Source organism: Vicugna pacos, chromosome 12, assembly GCF_048564905.1.
Source record: "Vicugna pacos chromosome 12, VicPac4, whole genome shotgun sequence".
NCBI classification, from domain to species: domain Eukaryota; kingdom Metazoa; phylum Chordata; class Mammalia; order Artiodactyla; family Camelidae; genus Vicugna; species Vicugna pacos.
The window spans coordinates 60,380,585-60,397,949 of NC_132998.1; the positions used below are offsets into that span (position 1 = coordinate 60,380,585).

At 50.0% G+C, this 17,365-nt stretch overlaps 1 protein-coding gene across 1 annotated transcript; it reads left to right on the forward strand.

Annotated features, from left to right (window-relative positions):
* Nucleotides 1-10: 10 nt before the first annotated feature.
* CCDC134 (coiled-coil domain containing 134) lies at nt 11-16,604 on the forward strand. Its single transcript, XM_006207135.4, has 7 exons — nt 11-155; nt 1,780-1,898; nt 2,629-2,750; nt 2,957-3,041; nt 4,829-5,010; nt 5,272-5,343; nt 13,752-16,604. Exons 2-7 carry the CDS (start codon nt 1,796-1,798, stop codon nt 13,875-13,877), a joined length of 690 nt encoding a protein of 229 aa, XP_006207197.2. The 5' UTR covers nt 11-155; nt 1,780-1,795; the 3' UTR covers nt 13,878-16,604.
* The last annotated feature ends 761 nt before the right edge of the window (nt 16,605-17,365 follow it).

The window sequence follows — 17,365 nt, forward strand, 5'->3', positions numbered from 1 at the left end:
GCGCTCATTGGTCCGGCGGCGCGGTGGGCGGGGCGGCACTCGGTGGTTCCTGAGCTGCTGTTCACGGTACTCAGCTTCCGCGCTTCTGCTAGTCGGTCGCGCATCCTGAAGTCGAGCTGTACACCGACCGTCTGCCTACCTGCCCGCCTGACCAGGTAGGTGGGGGCGGGGGCGGGGGCGCCGGCCTGGCAGGCACCCGGCGGTGGGGGGTGGGGGTGGGCAGGGACCGAGGGATCAGAACCGGCTGCTGCGGGTGGGAGGTGGTATTGACAGACCTAGCTAGACATCTCTCCTCATTGGAAAGACTCTCCTCCCGGTGCCCTAAAGGATCGGGGCAGCACCCTGGTCCGCGAGACCGGGTACCCAGCTCAGGACCCACCACCGCGCCACTCTTGCAGAATAAGTTCAGAGTCGCATGCCGAGCCGAGAAGAGCTGTGGGGATTCATCGGGAGGGGAGCGGGATTGAGAGGCCGGAGAAGTGGGAGTTAACAGTAGAGGAAGCAGAATCTGCCCCCACGCAGTCTTTTTCGGCTTTCTTTACCCGCTTCTTCCCTGCTTCAGTCATTACTGGCTGTCTGATATCTCCTGGCCCCAAGTTCTGCCTTAACCAGGGTTTGGTTCTGTTGTATTTGGAGTGTGACATTGGAAGGTAGGGGTTCTGGGTGAACTTGAACTACTTCCCATCTCTAGGCTTCAGTTGTCTCATCTGCGTTGGGTAGAGGCGGTCCTCTGTTGACCTCTGCGGGATCTCACTGTCCATAACTGAGCATGTCTCCCTTGGGGCAGATGTCCTGGTAGAACAGTGGCCAGCTCTGAGATAGCCTATGTGCATTCAGACTCTTGGTTTAGCCTGGGAATCGATGAGTGTCTTTGGGCAGTCACCTCATTTTTCTGTGCCTCGGTCTCCACATTGGTAAAACTGGGCAGCTGTCATCCGAGTTGAGGCCTCCTCTGACTGCTGTATTTAACATTTCACCTCGCTGACTCCTTCTCATCCTTCTGTGCTTGTTTTACAAGTTTATTAATTGTCTCTTAACCTATAGGTGCAGGGAATTTTGTTTGTTTGATTCACCGCTGTATTCCAAGCTCTAGAACATGATAGGTACTCAAATAATTGGGGAATGCTGCCTGAATAGGCACAGTTGTTACTTGTGGTGCCTCTGGTTCCAAAGAGTGAGTAGCAGCCCTCTTACCCCAAGACTGCCTTGTTTCCCTTTCCGCCTTGCATCCCTTCTTCCTTTCTGATGACAGAAGTCAGGGATGAGGGAAACCCCAGAAGTTTCACATCTCTGACTGCCTGGGCCTCCTTAATTAGGTACCTTCCTGAGAAGCCAGGATGGGGGAATTGAGAGGGAATGATACTGACCAGGCCCTCCTTCCCCAGGCACAGTGTCTCACCCAGTCCTCCCTCCCTGCAACAGGGAGGTGATCTTATTCCTATTTTGCAGAGAGGCTGAGCAATTTGCTGGAGATCCTGCAATAAAGCAGAGCCAGGGCTCCAGCACAGAGCTCCAGACATTGATCCCTGTTCCCTAAACATGCTCCCATTGCTGACGTTTATCTTCCTCCTTCCTTCCTACCATCCCACGTCTTTACTGTGTGTTTGTTGGTCACAGGCCCTGGGCTAGGGACTGGGTGGAAAACAGGGATTCCCAAAGCTGGGCTCTTGGTATTCGGAGTCGGTGCTATGTCAGGAGAAGTTGCTCTTCGCCTCACTTTCTGTTTTATATAACACCAAGCTTTGAGTCTCACCTTCTTTCTCTGGATTACTCCCCTAGCTCTAGGGTCTTGGATATGGACTTTCTGCAGTTCCTGGCCTTCCTCTCTTTCCTGCTTCTGTCTGGAACAGGAGTCACAGGTACTCTGAGGACCTCCCTGGACCCGAGCCTGGAGATCTGTATCCTTTGAGATTAGAGGTAGTATTAATGAGCTGTTTCTGAAAGGTCTACAAATGAGGTCTCTGGATACCCATAGCCACTTGCGGGATTCCAGGGATGGAGCAGACCCCATGATGGGAACAGGGGAGAAGAGGTAAAGTGCTCTAACCAAACCTTGATCAAGTCAGTCCTCTTCTGAGCCTCAGTTTCCCCAAACGTTAAATTGAGAAGGCAAGGCACATCTCTCAGAGCCATGAGGACTGTGAAGATTGTACATGTGCCTAGCACCTTGTGGGTGAGATCCTGGGTGGAGACCAAGCTCTGGCATACTGGGCCTCCTACTCAAGAACTGCGTCTTGAAAGAATAGAAACTCATAGAAAATGGTGAGGGGCATCCCAGGTAGAGTGTACAGTGTGAGGAGAGAAGCAGAGGTTCCGGGAGCAGTGAATGGCTGTTGGAGATGGTGGAAAGACCAGGGGAAGAGGACAGTGGGATCCAGATCCTGAAGGTTGTATTCAGCCTGTTGGGTATGGAATCCTCTGCAAAATGGATGAATGATATGTTGAAGGATTCATATGCTTCTCAGGCAGTTTATTCCTTCCCTGGGGGAAGGGGATGGAGGTTCCCAGACATGCACATCTATGCCCCTTGCAGATACTTGCTGGCCAGGAATGGGCCCTCTGAATCAGAACCACTAGATTATCCAGGCAGGAGAATTGATGCCAGCTCCTTAACTTAATGTTGCTCAGACAAGAAGATGTTTGAGGTGAAGCGACGAGAGCAGTTGTTGGCACTGAAAAATCTAGCACAGCTGAATGATGTCTACCAGCAGTACAAGATCCTTGATGTGATGCTCAGGGGGCTCTTTAAGGTGCATGCAGGCAGGGGGTGCAATTCACAGCAGGCCTAGTCTTTGATCTGGGCACTGATGGATGAGTAGGATTTCCCTAAGGGGATAGTGTTCAATGAGGGGAGCTGCATGCACAGCAGATTTGAAGTAGTGTTTAAGTAAATGGGGCTGGGGCCGGTCTGGGAAGACCTTTGCAAAGCCACTCAGCCCAGGTGGGGTTCCCTCAGGTGCTGGAGGACTCCCGGACAGTGCTCATTGCTGCAGATGTGCTCCCAGATGGCCCCTTCCCCCAGGACGAGAAACTGAAAGATGGTATGGTCTTCCTGATCTTGCCCTCTCCCCTTCCACCACCTTGATATTCTCTAGCTGCTTCTTCCCTCCTATTCTTGTCACTTTTTTTCCTCTGGAAGTACCCTCTTGTGGCACCTTCTAAGCGGTCCCCGTGGGTGGATGGGCACTTAGTATATGATTTTCCAAGTGTTTCTGGGCTCCTTTCAGAGCCAGTTTCTATGTCCCTGACACAGATATATTCTAAAATGCTGTCCTGTGCTCGGGGCAGGGGAATCAGGGAGGAGCCTTTGCCCACTGCTACTCCAGGAATCCTTGCCTTCTTCACCACTCTGACCCTTCTGGTAGAGAAAGCAAGGGTTGTTCCCATTTATAGGAGAAAAAACTCAGGGCTATTGAACTGTCTGCCCCACGGGAGTAGTTAACAGCACTCCTTACTACTGTTCTAAAAGCCTCAACCCCCTTAAATCTTTTTGAGAAGAGATGGGACCTATATAAATAAAAGACTATCCTGTGTTCCTTCATCTTTTCTTCCAAGAATTTCTCTCCAGTGGTAATTTCTCCCCATTAACTGGTTATATTCTAACAAGATTTTTTAGGTTACACTAAGACAGGACGAAAGTAGCCTTTACATACTGAGTGTTGGGCGCTTTACAAATATAATCTCTAATCTCCACTATAACTGAGGAAGGCATTATTACCTCTGGTTTCCCGATGAAAGAGGACAGGTGGTTTGCCCTGGCTCTTACCTATAAACCAAGTGAATTCCTGAATTCTTTGCAGTTCAAGATTGTTCTGAAGCCAGGGATCCCTACCCTACTTATCTTAGCCCTAACCTGGTGTATCTTTGGAGGAGCCCACTTATCTCTCTGATGTGGCCATTGCTGGTGAGAGCTGACTGGGCCTTATCTATAGCAGTCACTCAAATAGGGGCTGCCACCAGGGGTGGGTGTATAGTTACTATTCTTTATGCTAGCCTGGGTCAGGGGGACCTGCCACCATCATGGACAGTAAACTCAGTCTACACTGATCTGTTGACGGGAGGAAGGATATTAGTGGGATAACTGGCCAAATTTAAATGAGGCCTATGGATTAGTTAATAGTATTGTATCAGTGTTAATTTCCTGGTTTAGATAGTTGTACAGTGGTTATGTAGGATGATAACAGAGGAAGCTGAGTGAAGGAATTTTATGGTGTATTATGTAAGTCTAAAAGTATTAAAAAAATTTCAAAGTAAGAACTTAAGCATTTAAAATAAAATAAAATTGGACATATACTAAAAAGAAAACAAACCCTGACCCCTGGCCATGTTCCCTGGCCATCCTAACAGAACTGACCCCTCATAGACCCTGTAGTTGTGGTTAACACCAGGGCCCAGCTCTGGACATTAGGATACCAAGTTGCGGAGGTTGGGCCCAGCAAAGCCTCATGAGATGCATATGCCTCCATGTGCAAAATGACACCCACCTCTCTGGTCCCCATGGCAAACGAGACTTCTAATCTGTGAGGTACAGGGGAAGAATTAAGGTGTTTGGAGTCCGACAGACCTGGGTTTGCACCTGAGGTTTGCTGCTTACTAGCTGACAACTTCAGTTTCCTGTCTGTAAAATGGGCATAGCAGCCACATCTCCCTCTAAAGGTGGTTTTGATGATTCGGTGGTGGTGGACATAAAGCCCTTAGCATGCGCTGCACATGTGGTCAGCAGTCTGATTAGTGGTCTTGCCCCTGTTCTCCAGAGGGTGCACAGGGCTGGTTAGGAAGGCTGTAGAAGGGCACCTCCCCTGACCACTCATCAGGGTCCTCTCGCCAGCTTTCTCCCAAGTGGTGGAGAACACGGCCTTCTTCGGTGATGTGGTGCTGCGCTTCCCAAAGATTGTGCACCACTACTTTGACCACAACTCCAACTGGAACCTTCTCATCCGCTGGGGCATCAGCTTCTGCAACCAGTCGGGCGTCTTTGACCAGGGGCCCCACTCGCCCATCCTCAGCCTGGTAAGGACTGGGGTGAAGGAGATCTGGGAGCCCTCTCTCTGGTAATGTGCCATGAGTCATGCATCTGCCTTCAGTGGGGCCTGGATGTCGGCCCTGGTTCTATTTTTTGTGATAAGTCTCCTTGAGGTGCCATTTCAAGGGGCTCTGTGCTGACCTGGGTACCCAGGGGTCATCACCTGGCTTAAGGCTTGGAGGGAGTGGCCTGTGGGTGAGCAGGAGGCAGGAGAAGGCGGAGGATGACTAGCTTTTCCTCATCCGCAGATGGCCCAGGAGCTGGGGATCAGCGAGAAAGACTCTGACTTCCAGAACCCATTTAAAGTAGACCGCACAGAGGTGAGCTGCTGGGGCCTGTGGCCATGTTTGCTTTGCCTCTGCTGAGCTGTGGGAGGCCAGGGTCTTCAGGGGCTGGGGCACCTAGGGTGGAGCGTGAGGGCGGACTTGGAGTCAGACATGCCTGTATCTGGGTCCAGGAACTGTCACTCACTCACTGATGCCTTTGGGCAAGCTACTGGCTTTGTTTTAGCCTCAGCTCCCCGTCTGTTCATGGGGTGTGGACCTCAGCCATGAGGGGCGGTCAGAGGCTGTGAATACATCCATACCAGTGCACAATAGGCACGATTCACAGCAGGTGAATGTCAGGGAAACCAGGGGAGGTCAGGCCATGCCTCTCTGCCCTTGAGCCTCAGAGCACCTAGCTGGGCTTCTGCCCCATATTTCTGCACATGTTCTCATCCTGGGGGCTGAAGTGGTGTAGTCTCTGAGGGCTGGAGGCTACAAGGGTAGCCGGACAGAGGGGGACACACAGTAGAGGGAAGGAAGAGATCAGAGGTGGCAGAGCAGGAACAGAAGGGCAGAAAGGAAAGGCTAGAGGACTGGCCCTCCCCAGGTGTAGGGAGGAGCGCCAGGGTCCATGAGAGGGGGAGGATTTTACCCAGCTTTCAGGATAACAAGCTAGACTGCTGTTGTTTCATGGATGCTAACAGGTCAGAGACATCTGAGTTTATTACAGCAAAAGCAGTTGCTTTGACTTGGTCATGTGGGTTTTGCTTATTCCCCAAGTCCCAGGGGGTGACACAGAAGGGCCCAGGCAGATGCTGTGCATGCAGTGGATTTGCATCAAGTTGAAGAACACCAAGCTTGGGAAATTCACCACCTTTATAGTGAAGCAGAAGCAAACTTTGTTTGGGGACAGACATTATCCCTGCAAGCACAACTGAGATATGGCCCAGGTACAGAGTGGTCAGGTGTACCCAGCAAGAATGTGCAGGGACGCTTGGGGCCATAGAAGATCGCCTCCCCCACATTCTGTCCATCAGCCCTACATGTCTCGGCTTAACTCAGATTTCTGCATGAATATCCTATTCCATCTGATTAATCTAATTGGTGGAGACTGGGACCAGATTTGTGGAGTTTGTCTCAGACTGCCATCAGTAGGACTGTAGGCATCAGGACAAGCCCACCGCAGTGCTGGTCTCAGCCACATACTCTAGGGTCCTGGCCTCAGCCAGCTGTGGTAAGTCCTGCGGGGGCCAGTGGGCCTTACGTTAGACAATCAGAATATGGTCTAAGGCCAATCTGTTACTCATTACCACTTACACGAAAGTTTAGACTGATCTGCTGATCTTTGGTGTCATTGCCAGTGATTAAAGGGGCCAATAGATGGACCCAAGGCATCTGTCATCCCCAGTGGAGAGGCATTCCATGCCCGGTGTCTCCACATGTTACCACTTGATTTGGGTCACCATTACATTGTTTGGCAGAGCCCTGGGGGGAATGTTACTGCAGCATTGCAGCCTCAGTTCCCCACATGGCATAACCCAAGGCTGCTCGGGATCAGGAGAAGCAGATGGATTTGTATCTGTCAGATTGAAACAAGGTTGTACTGGTCTGTGTGTCTGCGCAGAGTTACTTCAGGAGCTGCCTGTGATGGCATCAGGCACAGCAGAATAGTTCAGAACTGACAGTGTCTATGTGAGTTTTCCTGTTGCATGGTTGAGAATGACACAACGAGCAGCTGGCCTGATTGTCAGCTGCAGCTGCCACTTGCTTGGACGGACCCTAGGATTGTTTTGCCAAGTGCTGGATCTAAGGGCACAAAGAAGATTCATTGTTCCATGCACCTTCTGGGATCTAGAGCATTCACTCCCCAGATTATTGCTACAAAATCAATGTGTCACATCCTATGACCTATAATTTCACTTTTCTCCAGTTATTCCCTTCTGTGACCTAGGCTTTTTATCCAGAAGAGTTATATGTGAATGCGACAAGGTCATTTTTGCAAAATTTCCAGGTACACATTATGTCTCCCATCATGGACGTGAGTCACTATACTCAACTAAGGGGTCATTATTCTAATGCTTCCGGGCCATACTGTTCCCCAGGGACTCTGGGTAGTTGAACCAGAAATACAGAGTCCTCTGCTATGTTTCAGTTCATGACAATACACCATGGCGGGTTTATTGCCATATCTAGTACGATAATGCATGCAGGCAGCAATCCCAGTCAACTGGGCATTGTAGGCTCAGTCAGCATTTTGATTCTGGTTGGTCTCATCAGACAATCGGTCTTGCTATGGGCATCTAAATGAGTGACCCAGACTGTTCAGTTGTCAACCACAATTTGTTTCCATAGATCATGACCCCAAAGAAGGATGGCCGTCTTTGATCTGCCAGTTTGTAGCCTAGTCATCTGGCAGACCAGATGGCTAGGACACTGACAACAGTCAGTAAGAATATAACATGCCTGGTCATTAGGAATATCATCTAGGCAAGAGTGATGGCTTTTAATTGATTGTTATCTTACTGACCTTTGTGGCAGTTGGTCTTCCAGCGTCATCACTGGGGCTGGATGGCTGCTGCTGCTGCCCACAGAAACCTGTGTCGAGGGTTCCCAGAACCACCCCTAGGTTGATGATTTGTTAGGAGGACTCACAGTGTGTAGTCGTATTCAGGGCCATGGTTTACACCGTGAAAGGATACACAGTAAAATTGACCTCCTGGGGTGAAGTCTGAGGAAACCAGGCACAAATGTCCATGAGTCTCTCCCAGTGAAGTCACACAGGACACACTGTTCCCCCAGCAACGGGTTATTAAAACATGTATGCAAAGCTGTCTATCAGGGAAGCCCATTAAAGACTCAGTGCCCAGAGTTTTTATAGGCACCCTCTGCCTAGAACTTACCAAAATTCCAAAGTCCAGAAGGAAAGCAAGTGTTTAGCATAAACCACATTGTTTACAAAAACAGTTTAGGCACAGTGCGCCACTCTTATCAGTTAGGGTGGTGTGAGCCCTCCCAGAATCCAGGTTCCCAGATGCCAGCCAAGGGCCAACCGCGGAAGCAGGCCTTCCAAAGAACAGCAGTCAGCCCGGCTATGTTAAATTAACTCTTTTGCACAGGACCATTAGCTCTTAATTTAGGTAAACAATCAGTGGACAGGCCTGAGTATTTAGGGGCACCTCTGTGGGCCCTGTTGAGCTAATGGCTTTGCTTCAGGTGGCAGAGTTGGGGATACAGTTTTCCACACTAGCATAGCTGTAAAACCAACCTTCATGTAAACCAAGATGTAAAAACAAACCTTCGTGTAAAACCAAGATGACACATCATACAAGGTTACTTGCTGCAGTCACAACCCTGATAAATGAATGGCCCGGGTAGGAACAGTCAGGGCTGAGTTCTTGGTGTACCTGGCGAGAACATGCAGGGATGCCCAAGGCCATGGCAGTTTGCCTTTCCCAATGAGGGGGCACCTGTGGAGATAATTCTTTTTGCTATGGCACTCTCCTTGCCCTGCAAGTCATTAATGCCTCTCACACAGGAGTGGGGTGAGAGTATGGGCTACACGAGAGAATGGTTTCTAGGATAGATTTAGTTTAGCTTTATCATAATGTGCTATGCTTAGAGATAACCATAGATGCAACATACTTCCTTACTTCTTATTGGCTGGGGACAGTCCCAAGATTTTACTCACTTTTTGGTATCTAGCATGGACCTGTTCAACAGCAATAGCCCAGGTTTGCTCAGCTCCCCTGGTACACTCCTTCTATACTGATGAGTGTTCCAAGAGTCCTCTCCTACTAATATACCCATCACTAACTTGTATCAGGCTTTGCGCTGGCTACTGTCCCTGTCCAGAGGGAACTGGCCCTCTTCTCACTCTTCAGATGCTCACAGTCTTTTGTGAAAGACAGTTGGGAAACATAGTCCCAATCCAGCGTGATCACTGCCAGTGGAAGAGGGAAGCCCGATGAGCCAGGGGACCCATGAGAGGGAGTCTGCGGATATAGGTGGTGGAGGCTCTGGGATAAGTAAGAGTTGCCAGGTGGATCAGCTCAGGGAAGAACTTTCAGGCAGAGGGACTAACTTACACAAAGTCTCAGAGACATAGCACATGCATTCATTCAACATTTAGTGAGTGTCTACTGAATCCCAGCCACTAGAGAAGCTCTCTAGCCCTACCCTCCTGGGAATGGCATTCTAGTTGGAGGAGATAGACAGTCAATAAAAATACATATAATTTGGTAGGTGGTGACAAGGGCTGTGGAGAAAAAGGCAGAGGGATTTGGCAAGGTATTTCAGGAATTAGGTCGGGATGCAGTTGTTGTTTCATGTGACTTGGACACAGAAGGTCCTAACTGAAAAGGCCTGAAAGAAGCAAGGGAGCCAGCTCTGCCTCTAGGGGAAGAACATTTCAGGCTGAAGGAGCAGCAAGTGCAAAGGCCCTGAGATAGAGCATATTTGGAGGGGTGGGGAGTGTGAGAAGGTGAGGTCAGAGTTGTAGGCCAGATCACAAGACCCTTGCAGGTATTCTCAAGGGCTTTGGCATTTACTCCAAGACACATAGCAGGGTAAGGGACTATGATTTATCTCTTTTTAGGATCAGCCTGGCTGCTGTGTGGGGAGTAGTCTGGGGACCAGCGTGGAGACGGACACTGGTGAGGACCAGCTGCTGTGCTGGTCTAGGAGTTAATGGTGGCTTGAACCAGGTGACAACAGTAGGGCTGGTGAGAAATGGTGAGAATTTAGTTCTGTTTTGAAGGTAGAGTCAGTAAGATTTACTGAGGGAGCAGATGTGGACTGAGACAGATGGATGACTCAGTGATTTTCGGCTTGAGCATGTAGAAGAATGGGACTATCATTTTCCAAAATGGGCAAACTGGTGGGACCAGGTTGAGGGCTGGCTCGGGTTCAAGGCCTTATTTCTAGACCTGATGGGTGTCTGAATGAAGATGTCAGGGAGGTAACTGGATATATGACTAGATTTTGGGGGAGACGTTGAAGCTAGAGCTATAAATGTGAAAGTCATGCCCATGAGGAGGGTACTGATTATGTTGGTGGTGGGAGGGCAGGGCAGATAGAGCAGTGGTCTCAGGACTGAGGCCTGGGGTGTGCCTGAAGTTAGAGATGGGAGAATGATGAGGAACTAGCAAAGCACCCAGAGATGGATCAGGCGGTTTTTTGTTTTTAAATTTTCTTCCTTTTTTTTTTTTTTAAATGGAGATACTGGGGATTGAACCCAAGACCTTGTGCTTGCTAAGCATGTGCTCTACCACTGAGCTATACCCACCCACCCCCAGGATCAGTCAGTTTGATAGTAGCAAACCCAAGAGAGAATAGTTTCCCAGAGGCCATGAGAAAAGTAACATGGAGGAGGGAGTGATCTGTTTGTCAAACGCTGCTTGAGAGTCAAGGGCAATGAGACTGAGAATCAGCCACTGGATTTAGCAATATGGAGACAGGCCATCAGAGATCTCAATACAAGCTATTTTGGTGGTTTTGGTGGAGTGGTGGGGACAGAAGACTGGGTTTCGAGAGAATGAGAGAAAGGGAAGAGGATATATCAAGTACAGGTGAACTCAGACTCTTTGAAGAATTTTTCTTTTTTCTTTCTTATTTATTTATTTATTTATTTATTTATTTTTTGCCTTTAAAAAAACATTGAAGTATAGTCAGTTTACCGTGTATCACTTTCTGGTGTATAGCATGTTTCAGTCATACGTATCCATACGTGTATTCCTTTTCACATTCTTTTTTATGTTAGTTTCAGGTGTACAGCGTAGTGACTCAGTATTTTTACAGATTATGCTCCATTAAAAGTTATTACAGGATAATGGCTATAATTCCCTGGTCTATACAATATATCCTTGTTGCTTAACATGAAGAGTTTTTTTTTTCAAGGGGAACAAACCAGCAGGAGAATAGCTGGAGGAGGGTGTGGGTTCCAGGGGAAATTTAGTCAGGTGGGAGCGACTGTAGCACATTTGCATGTTGGTAGTATACACCCACTGGGGAGGAAGAACGGGAAGATGGTGCAAGGGTAGGAGAGTTGCTAGAGCCTCATCCCTGGGGAAGAGAGGAGAGAGGGAAGGCCTGGTGCCCAGGGGAAGAGATGGCCTTGCCTGGAGGAGCAGTGTGGGCACAGAAGCAAATAGGGTGGTGGGTGTGACAGTGGGAGCTTGTGAAAGTTGTCTTCGGAGTATTTCTATTCTCTGTGAAACAGGAAGCAAGCTCTTGGTCTTCGAGTGAGGAAGGGAGGAGTGATGGAGGCTCAGGAGAAGGTATGTCTAAAAGAGCAGGAGGGAGTGGGCCAGGCAAACATCCTGAATTGCCAGGCAGCATGAAGGGCCTGCCCAAGGTTAGCATCAGGAATTTAAAGTAGGCGTCAGCCAGGCCTAGAGGGGAAGGGACCTAGGAAGGGAATAAGCAGTGTTTCTCTTCTGACCCAATTAGCTGAGGCTGGAGGGGCCAGGATCCTTCACTTGTCCTTCTCCAGCCAGAGCCAGAAAATAATGGGGTTCTCTGTGACCTGAGCGGTCTTCTGGCTCCTCGTTCCTCCCAAGAGGATCATAATTAACTCATAGGGATAGGAGGCAGAGTATGGTAGGGAAAGCACTGGGTTTGGGCAGGGAGGTGGGAGGCCTGGGGCCAGTCCCAGGTGGGCCTCCCACTTACTGTGTAACTTGGGCTGATCACTTACCCTCTGGGCTGAACTTTTCTGACTTCACCTAATCTTCCAGCCTTGTGGTTCAATCTAACCCACAAGGTGGAGCTCCTAGTTTGTTTTAAATGTCTACCTTGATGAAACATTTATCAGACTTACCCTATGAACAAATAAAATGGGCACATTTCACAACAGTTACCTGAGTTTTGGGTACTGTTGTATTTCATATTCTAACATGATTCATTTAAAAAAATATATACTGAGTGCCGTCTATAAGCCAGCCAGGCCCTGCACTAGGGACTTGTGGCAGTGAGCAACACCTGACATGATCTGCCTGTCCTCGTGGAGAGTGGCATCCAATAGGGGTGACAGGCATGAAGCAGGTGATCACAAGGGGCAGGAGGTCACAGGGAGAAACACTGAGAAGAAAACAGAGGAGGCAGCGTCAGCTGGGAGTCAGGGCAGGTTCCTAAGGATGGTGACAGCTGAACTGGAGCTTATGTGGCAGAGAGAGTGGGGGCTGGGAGGAGCATTCTGGGCTTGGACCACAGCATGTGCAGAGGCCTGGAAGTGGGAGCAAAGGAATCCAAGAACCAGAAGTGAGGGAGGAGGAGAGGTGGGCAGGGTGGGCCTGCAGATTCAGCTGGGTGGAACTTTGTCCTGAGAGTAATGGAGAGTTGTGGAAGGGTTTACACAGGAGTGAGATTTATGTCTTGAAAAGATCTAACTGCAGTGAGGAGAATGGCGTAAAAGGGACCAAAATGGGTGTGGAGAGAGGCTTGGAGGTGCCCAGAGTTATCAGGAGAGAGGTGGGGGTGGGAATGGCAGTAGTGATAGGATAGGAGAGATGGAGAGAAATAGATGGGTTTGAGGCTTAGGGGTTAAAATGGGCCAGGCCCTGGCAAAAGGGCTGTGTGGATGGGGTGGTGGAGAGGATGCTTGGTCTCTGCTTTACTTGCCTAGACTGGGATGTGGGGCACTGCCGTTCATGAGGACAGGGACTCTGGAAGTGATGGAGTCATGCTGTTTGCCTTTTTTTAGGGGAGGAGGTAATTAGGTTTATTTATTTATTTATTTTTTAAGTGGAGGTATTGGAGATTGTACCCAGGACCTTGTGCATGCTAGGCAGGCACTCTACCACTGAGCTATCCTCTCCACCCATGCCGAGTTTGGGACATGTTTGCACATCCTCGTGTGAGGTGTCAGGCATTTAGATAGGGAGATGCAAATTTGAGGGAGAATCTGACCAGAGAGGCATAACAAAAGCCATGGATTTAGATGAGCTGGTCTGGAGAGTGGAGGAAGAAAAGCAGAGGGCCTGGGGATGGCCCCAGCTGAAGTCCTCCTCCCCAGCTCGCCTTGTGTTCCCATCTCCCCACTGGGCACCACCAGGCACCCACTATGGAAACCATGAACCTGGGCACCATCGTGTCTTCTTTCCACCTCTTTTTCAGGGTCTGCCAGTTTAACCTCTTTGTTAACTGTTGTTTTGAGCACTTATCCCCTTCACCATGAGTGGAGTCTGCTTATTGTTTCTCAGATGCCCCATGCAGGTTCACACCTCAGCACCTGTCCCTCTGCCTGGAGTGTCCTTTTCCCTCACCCTGTTTGCTTGGCAGGCTCCTGCTTATCTTTCAAGACTCACTTGGCATTTTTCCCCAAGCCCATTTAACTATCTCCATGTCTGTGGGCTCCCCGAGGGCAAGGCCTGTGTCTAAATGACCTTCCTGTCCCCACAGCCCACAGCAGCCTGGCTCAGAGCAAACCCTTTAGACTTAATCAGACCATTCTGCTCTTCCCTCAGTTCATCTCCAGCACTGACCCTTTCCAGAAGGCCCTGAGAGAAGAGGAGAAACGCCGGAAGAAAGAGGAGAAGAGGAAAGAGATCCGAAAAGGCCCTCGGATCTCGAGATCCCAGTCTGAGTTATAGCCCTGGAGCAGCCCAAGGTTCAAGGGGCCAGTCAGGAGGAAGAGGAGAATGCTGTGGCATCAACTGGTGGTGAGAGCTGGCCACTGTGAGAGGAGAGGTCGAGTTTACTCGGCCCCTGAAGCCGGCTCTGAGCCCCAGCTGAAGGGACTAGGCTGAAGAGGGCTGGATTTCCTCCCAGGGATCTGTCTCGAGGGGTGCCAAGGGAGCTTTCAGAGGGCGCTATGCTGCAGACCTAACCCTGTGGAGATGTTGGAAGCAGGAGGGATCCTGGGCTGGACTCTCCTGGTGGGTTAGGACCACTGGCCAGCTAGCTGCTGCCCTGTGTGGGGAGGCAGCAGAACTGGGGTCTGAGCTGTGTGTGGCGGTGTCCTGCCTGCTGCCGGCCTCTGTGTGTTGCTGAGTTGCCCGCACACGTTCTAGCCCCCTACAGAGACACAATAAAAGCCAGCAAACCCTCTGGGCTAACCGAGGCTGGTTTGGGCCGCAGGGAGCTGTGAGCCCCTTCATGGAGCAGGTCGGAGGGGCCTGGGTGGGGGGATCAGGGGCTCTCAGATGTACAGACCAGTTTAGAGGATGTTCCTTCCTCATCAGGATGAGCCTCAGGCCCTGGCAGTGAAGCAGGGACTTGGCTTTGGCCTCCTGTTTCCTTCTCAGTACTGTCCTTGACAACGGGTCAGTGTTGGGAAGGGACCAAGGTTTCCTGGGAGAGTATTTAGCCCAAGACAGCCATGGAGCAACATAATCTCTGTCCTCAGATATCCAGGGACAGTCATTGAGCAGGTGCAGGAAGAATTGACTTGTTCTCTCTGGCAGTGCTGGGCGACCCTCAGTCTGTGGGTAGGGGCTGTTCAGGGACAGGCTGCAGTTCTGCAGAAGGCTGTGTTTTGTGATGGTAGGGCTGCCCTCAGCTGGACTGGTCAGACAGCAAGCTCCCTGTGTCAGGAGGTGTGCAACCCACGACCAGGGCAGTGGGCAGCTGCCCTTTAGTCATGTCCCTCCCAGGCACAGAGGGAGGAGCTCTAGTAGGAATTCTAGCTCTGTCTCTTTGACTTTGCCAGTCAGGGTCTGCCTCTGAAAAGGGGAGACATGCAACTATCCCCAGCCCCCCACCACTGACAGAGCCCAAGGGAGACCTAGAGTCTTATCTCAGCCCATCAGACTTGCTGAGTGGCTCTGGCCCACCCCTTCCCTGTGCTGTGGCTTCATTGGCATAATGAATTTGATGATGTCTGAACCCCTCTGCTAAGCCCTAAACTGTTTCTCTGAGGTTGGGCCTGGCTTCTCAGTGACAAGTGCCCTTCTCTGGTGGTTCTTTGTTCATCCTATATATTTGCTGGGCACCCCCTGTATGCACAGCGAAGAGAGGGGCCTGATCTTACTTGTCTTCATCTCTGCCGCATCTAGCGCCTCTGTCCTCCTGGGTTCTTCCTTCTACACCTACACCTCTCTCCATCTTGATCCCTTCCTTTCACCCTTAAATCGGTGTAAACTTAAAAGTTTTCCCATCTGACACCTTCAAAGATACAAACAGAACCACTCTGCTCTCCTCCCAGGGCAGGTCCAGCTGGGCGCCGTGGGAACAGCTGCAGAGTGGGAGGCACTGTGCCCACTTTCCTGCTCTCCTGGTACTCAACCCTATAGAGGGTTACTGAGACTCTGGGGTGGGAAGACATTAGACCCAAGTGAAAGTGAGCCATATGGTATGCCAGCAGATAGTCACCCCCACAGTGAGGGGGGCCCTGGGAGAGCCCCTGAATGGTGCTGTTGAAGGTGGCACTGTCCAGCTCAGTGCCTGGTCCAGAGCAGGGCAGTAGGGTTTGGCTTTTTGTTTCAGGGTGAGACTAGTATAATCTATAGCTACTCCCCTGCATGTAAACAAGAAGACATTCTTGTCTTTTTTTCCCTCAAAATAAGGTACTTTATTTATTGTGTTATACATCTTCACTATAAACGTATTTAAACAATACTGAAATACCAGGAAGAAAGGAAAATTCATCCTAAATCCCACCACTCCCATAACCATAACTTGACACTCAGCTGTTCCATCCTTTTTGTCCTTCGTGTGACACACAGATCCCTATTTTTTCAATTACAATAGCTACCTTGTACTAACTGTGCATCAGGCCTTATGCCAAGTGTTGGCTTGCATCAGCTCCTGCCTCGGCCTTTGTGTCGTCTGTTCTGCTGGCTATACAAGACACAGTTCTCACCTGATAATTTTAGGTTTCATCTTGAATATCAATGTCTGATTTCTTCACCGGACTGGAAGCTCTTAGAGGGCAGGAACTCTTTCCCTGCCACAGAGATATTCAATAAATACTGTCAAATAAATGTGCAAATGACCTCTCAATCTTCACAACTATGAGGGGCACTATTCCCCCCATTTTAGAGGTAAGAAGACTGTGGTTCAGACCAGTTACTCAACCAGCAGAGTCACACCGTGCCTAAGTGGATCCACATGTCTGCTTCCACACAGCCTGTGAACATTTAAGTCTTGACTACCAAGCAACAGCTGCCTCTCACAGACTAGAAGAAAACACTTTCCCTTTTAACAATATAATTGTGAAATTGTTTGCCAACAGATACACATTTCTGTATGTAATGTTTAATGCCATGGTATTTCATTGTGTGGAGGTAATTTATTCATTGGGTCCTTATTTGGCTTCCCAGTTTTTCCCAGTGACACTGGACTTTGTGATGAACGTTTTTAAACACCATACTTGCGTACTTCTCTAAGCACTTGTACTTTTTTCATTCCTTAGTGTATATTCCTATAAACTTGCACATTTGTTTACATCGTGACCAGCTGCAAGACGGGGAAGTGAGGTGATTGAAGGAGTGGGACTCCGTGTGTGGGTTGCACCTCGGAATCCCTGCGGAACTTTGTTAAAATGCTCAGGAGGCCTGTGGTGGTTCTGGGCACTGACATTTTAAAGGACTGCAGGAGATTCTGAGGTACCGGGCTCAGGCCGTTGGAGTAAGCATGTGGTCGCGGCAGGTGCAAAGGCGCAGAGATTGTAAAATACGCTCTGCACTTAGGCAATTCGCGAGCCTTCGTAGCCGCCTTTGTAACGGAGTTGGGATGAACGCGACTGGAACGATTTCCAGACTCCAGGCCCCAGTGTTAGGGGTCCAGATTTGATTCCACCGGCTCTCCCATGTGGGCTGGACGGGGTTCAGGGGAGGGAAACAGCTGGGAAGATGACGTAATGTGCTCTCGGCTGGCTTTGGGGTCGCCCAGCGGGCGGGAGTGGAACATATTAACCCTTCCACCCCCAGCGGGTGGATGGAGTAGCTTGTGGATTCGAACCAACAGAAAAGGGAGAGGCTCCTTTAAACAAGGGGAAGGAGGTGGGGCTGAGGGCTCGGAGGCGTCTCTCCGCATTCGCTAAGAGGCCACCAGGGGCAGGGCCTCGTTATGCAAATCTGAGCTGCTGATCGTTGACGCGCCATCACCCCACGCGCCGCTTCGCGCGCGGATTGGCCGT